Source organism: Raphanus sativus, chromosome 5 (genome assembly GCF_000801105.2).
Source record: "Raphanus sativus cultivar WK10039 chromosome 5, ASM80110v3, whole genome shotgun sequence".
NCBI lineage: Eukaryota > Viridiplantae > Streptophyta > Magnoliopsida > Brassicales > Brassicaceae > Raphanus > Raphanus sativus.
In genome coordinates this window covers 11,688,073-11,691,268 of record NC_079515.1, presented here as the reverse complement: position 1 = coordinate 11,691,268, position 3,196 = coordinate 11,688,073, and the positions used below count along the sequence as shown (strand labels likewise).

At 36.7% G+C, this 3,196-nt stretch overlaps 1 protein-coding gene across 1 annotated transcript; it reads left to right on the top strand.

Moving 5' to 3' along the window:
* The first annotated feature begins 413 nt into the window (after nucleotides 1–413).
* On the top strand, nucleotides 414–2,591 carry LOC108856463 (APO protein 1, chloroplastic). The gene is made up of 5 exons (XM_018630268.2): nucleotides 414–708; nucleotides 818–905; nucleotides 978–1,042; nucleotides 1,134–1,492; nucleotides 1,566–2,591. The coding sequence occupies exons 2-5, from the start codon at nucleotides 881–883 to the stop codon at nucleotides 2,401–2,403; spliced, it is 1,287 nt and encodes a 428-aa protein (XP_018485770.1). The 5' UTR covers nucleotides 414–708; nucleotides 818–880; the 3' UTR covers nucleotides 2,404–2,591.
* Nucleotides 2,592–3,196: the final 605 nt, after the last annotated feature.

Below are 3,196 nucleotides of genomic sequence, written 5' to 3'. Positions count from 1 at the left end.
AATATTCGATGCCGTGGACCCGATTCGAATCAAATATGTATTTTCAAGTCAATTTGGTTTTGTTTCTTGGATCCGGATAATATGACATATCTAAAAATAGTTACATAAGAATGTATATATAAAAATCTTAAATACAATAATTCATAAATTATATATTTTTAAACATTTTCAGTTTTTAAATATAATATGACTTTGTAACATAAATATATAACAATTTTAAAATACTTATTCATATTAAATTATGTTTATATTCAAAATTATCTGCGATTCCAAAGCGCAGATCAAACCTAGTTTCAAATTATTTAACACAACCCATCAAAAGGAATATATAAACTTGAAACGACATGCAAAAGGAAAAGAAAATCCAAAAATGTATTGTGCCAACCTGATTAACGACGTCGTATTATCACCGTCTACCTAAAACATCATGAACTTCAGTTGTCGTTTTTTACTCCACAAAAAAAAAGAAAAAGAACTCCGAAATTTCTGGGTTCATCGATTTATCCCAAGAAATCGACAGCTTAAGAAAACTCCGATTGAATCTGCTGAACCATTTTCAGATTCCGACAGATCTTTCCACTCACGTTCTACCTATACTCGCTCGGGTGTCTTGTTCTTGAGGAACTCAAAAACTGCTGAACGAACTTCGTCTGTTTAATCCAGTTTCTCTTCTACCTTCAGAGCTCAGCGTCCTCTTCGGATTTTAAGGTTTTGTAGTTTTTTATGTTTCTTCTTTGTCTTACTTGCAAACACACATACCACATGTTCGACGAAATGACTAGACCATATACTCCTTTTCACCTACTTTATCTTCCAGGGCTCGGCAAAAGTTATCTTTTTGGCTTAATTTCTGATTTGGGTGTTCTCACGTCAAGCCACCATGCTTCTGCTTTCGTCAGGGCTCGGTAAGCTCTTTTTTTTTTCTGATCATCCATAACTGTACACAGTCTCTCATTCTGGCTAATCCTCACCTATAGGTCTCTATCCTCAGTCCAACCCAATTGATTTTTCTGCTAGAGGCTCTTATGCACTTGGCTTTCAGGTTTTACATTTTCATCTCCTTTAATTTTTTTTAAATCTTTCTGAGGTTGGATTTTCACCTACTTAATTTATGAATTTTCTTATATATGCAGATTCCTTGCCCGATTCTTAAAAGAGAGTGTTCAATGAGGTTAGTTTGTTTCAACCAGAAGCCTAAACCGCGGGCAAATTTCAAGAAACGGCACGTGTCTACACAGAACGTTGATCTTCCTCCTGTTTTACCAAAGAACAAGAAAAAGCCTTATCCTGTTCCTTTTAAGCAAATTCAGGAAGCAGCTAAGAAAGACAAGAAACTTGCACAGATGGGCATTGAGAAACACTTGGACCCTCCCAAGAACGGGTTGCTTGTCCCCGCTCTTGTTCCTGTCGCCTATGAAGTCATAGATAACTGGAAGTTGCTCATCAAGGGTTTGGCGCAGCTTCTCCATGTTGTTCCCGTCTTTGCTTGCAGGTAAACATCAGCTGTATCTCAACTTTTGAGGCAAAAGCATGTTTCCACTTACTTCGTTTTAGTATTGTTGCAGTGAATGTGCGGCTGTTCATGTGGCTAATGCTGGCCACAATATTAAGGACTGCAGTGGTTCAACAAGTTCTCGACGGCGTGGTGCTCATTTATGGGTCAAAGGCACCATCAATGATGTTCTGATTCCTGTTGAGTCGTACCACATGTATGACCCTTTCGGGCGGCGTATAAAGCATGAATCCCGGTTTGACTACGAAAGAATCCCAGCGGTTGTTGAGCTATGCGTCCAAGCTGGAGTTGAGATCCCAGAGTATCCTTCTCGTAGAAGAACACAACCAGTTCGAATGATGGGAAAGAGGGTGATAGATCGAGGTGGGTATGTTAAAGAGCCTGATAAAACTTGCAGCTCGACATTATCATCTCCACTAGCTGATCTTGACACACTTGGTGCTTGTGAGAGGTATCCGCCTCCCACGCCAGAGGAGGTACCTAAGATAGCGCAGGAAACAATGGATGCTTACGAGAAAGTGAGATGGGGTGTGACGAAACTGATGAGGGAATACACGGTGAAAGCATGCGGGTATTGCTCTGAAGTGCATGTAGGACCATGGGGACATAGTGTGAAGCTGTGTGGAGAGTTCAAACACCAGTGGAGAGACGGGAAACACGGATGGCAAGATGCTCTTGTGGAGGAGGTTCTTCCTCCAAACTATGTATGGCATGTTAGAGACATTATGGGAACTCCGCTTACCGGAAATCTAAAGAGGTTTTATGGTAAAGCACCTGCTTTGGTTGAGATTTGTATGCACAGCGGAGCCAGGGTTCCTAAATACTACAAGGCCATGATGAGGCTTGACATCATCGTTCCTGATTCACAGGAAGCCGACATGGTCGCATAGGTCCTTTGACATGTTCATAGTAGAACACCATTGTTAGGGTAAAGAAGCTTCAAAACATGGCTGATGATGGAATGGGCTGACAAAGCTAAGAATCTTTCTACAGTGGTTTGACACATCTGCCTATGTACAAAATGATTTTATTTCAATGTAATTTACACTAAAATTTATATTACTTAATATAAATTACAAATATGATGTTAAAATATAAAATAACTTATATTTTTAAAAGTTAAAAAAAAAAGAATTTCTCAAAAATGATTTATATTACTCCCTCTGTTTCATAAAAGAAAAGAAAAGTAAACTCATTTATATATTTATTTTTATAATATTATTTAAAATCAAATATATTGGATTTAAATGATTAAAGATGATTTTTTTCATTTTGATATCAAATATTTATTTTGTTACTCAAACTCAATCAGATTAAAATATAATAGAATAATCGATAACATTGAACCTTATATAAAAATATAATACATCTTTGTTAAAAGATTTGTTGTTGATAAAACAAATCTGAGATTTTATTCTTTCGTGTTTTCAAAGGACAATATTTCACGAAAGACAATGGGTCCGATTAGTAACGGCTGTAGCTTCGAAATTATTTTTGTAGAAAAAAATCTGTAGACTTTTTGCTGTAACTTTAAATTTAATTGCTGTAGAATTTTATGGAAAGCACTAAAAAATTGTTTTGGATATTTGGTTCTGCAGAGCACTTCTACAGCAGTAGGTTATCTCAAAAGCTGTGGTTTTAAAAAATAAATTAAAGCTTGTTTGCTCTGATTTCGGTGCTTTA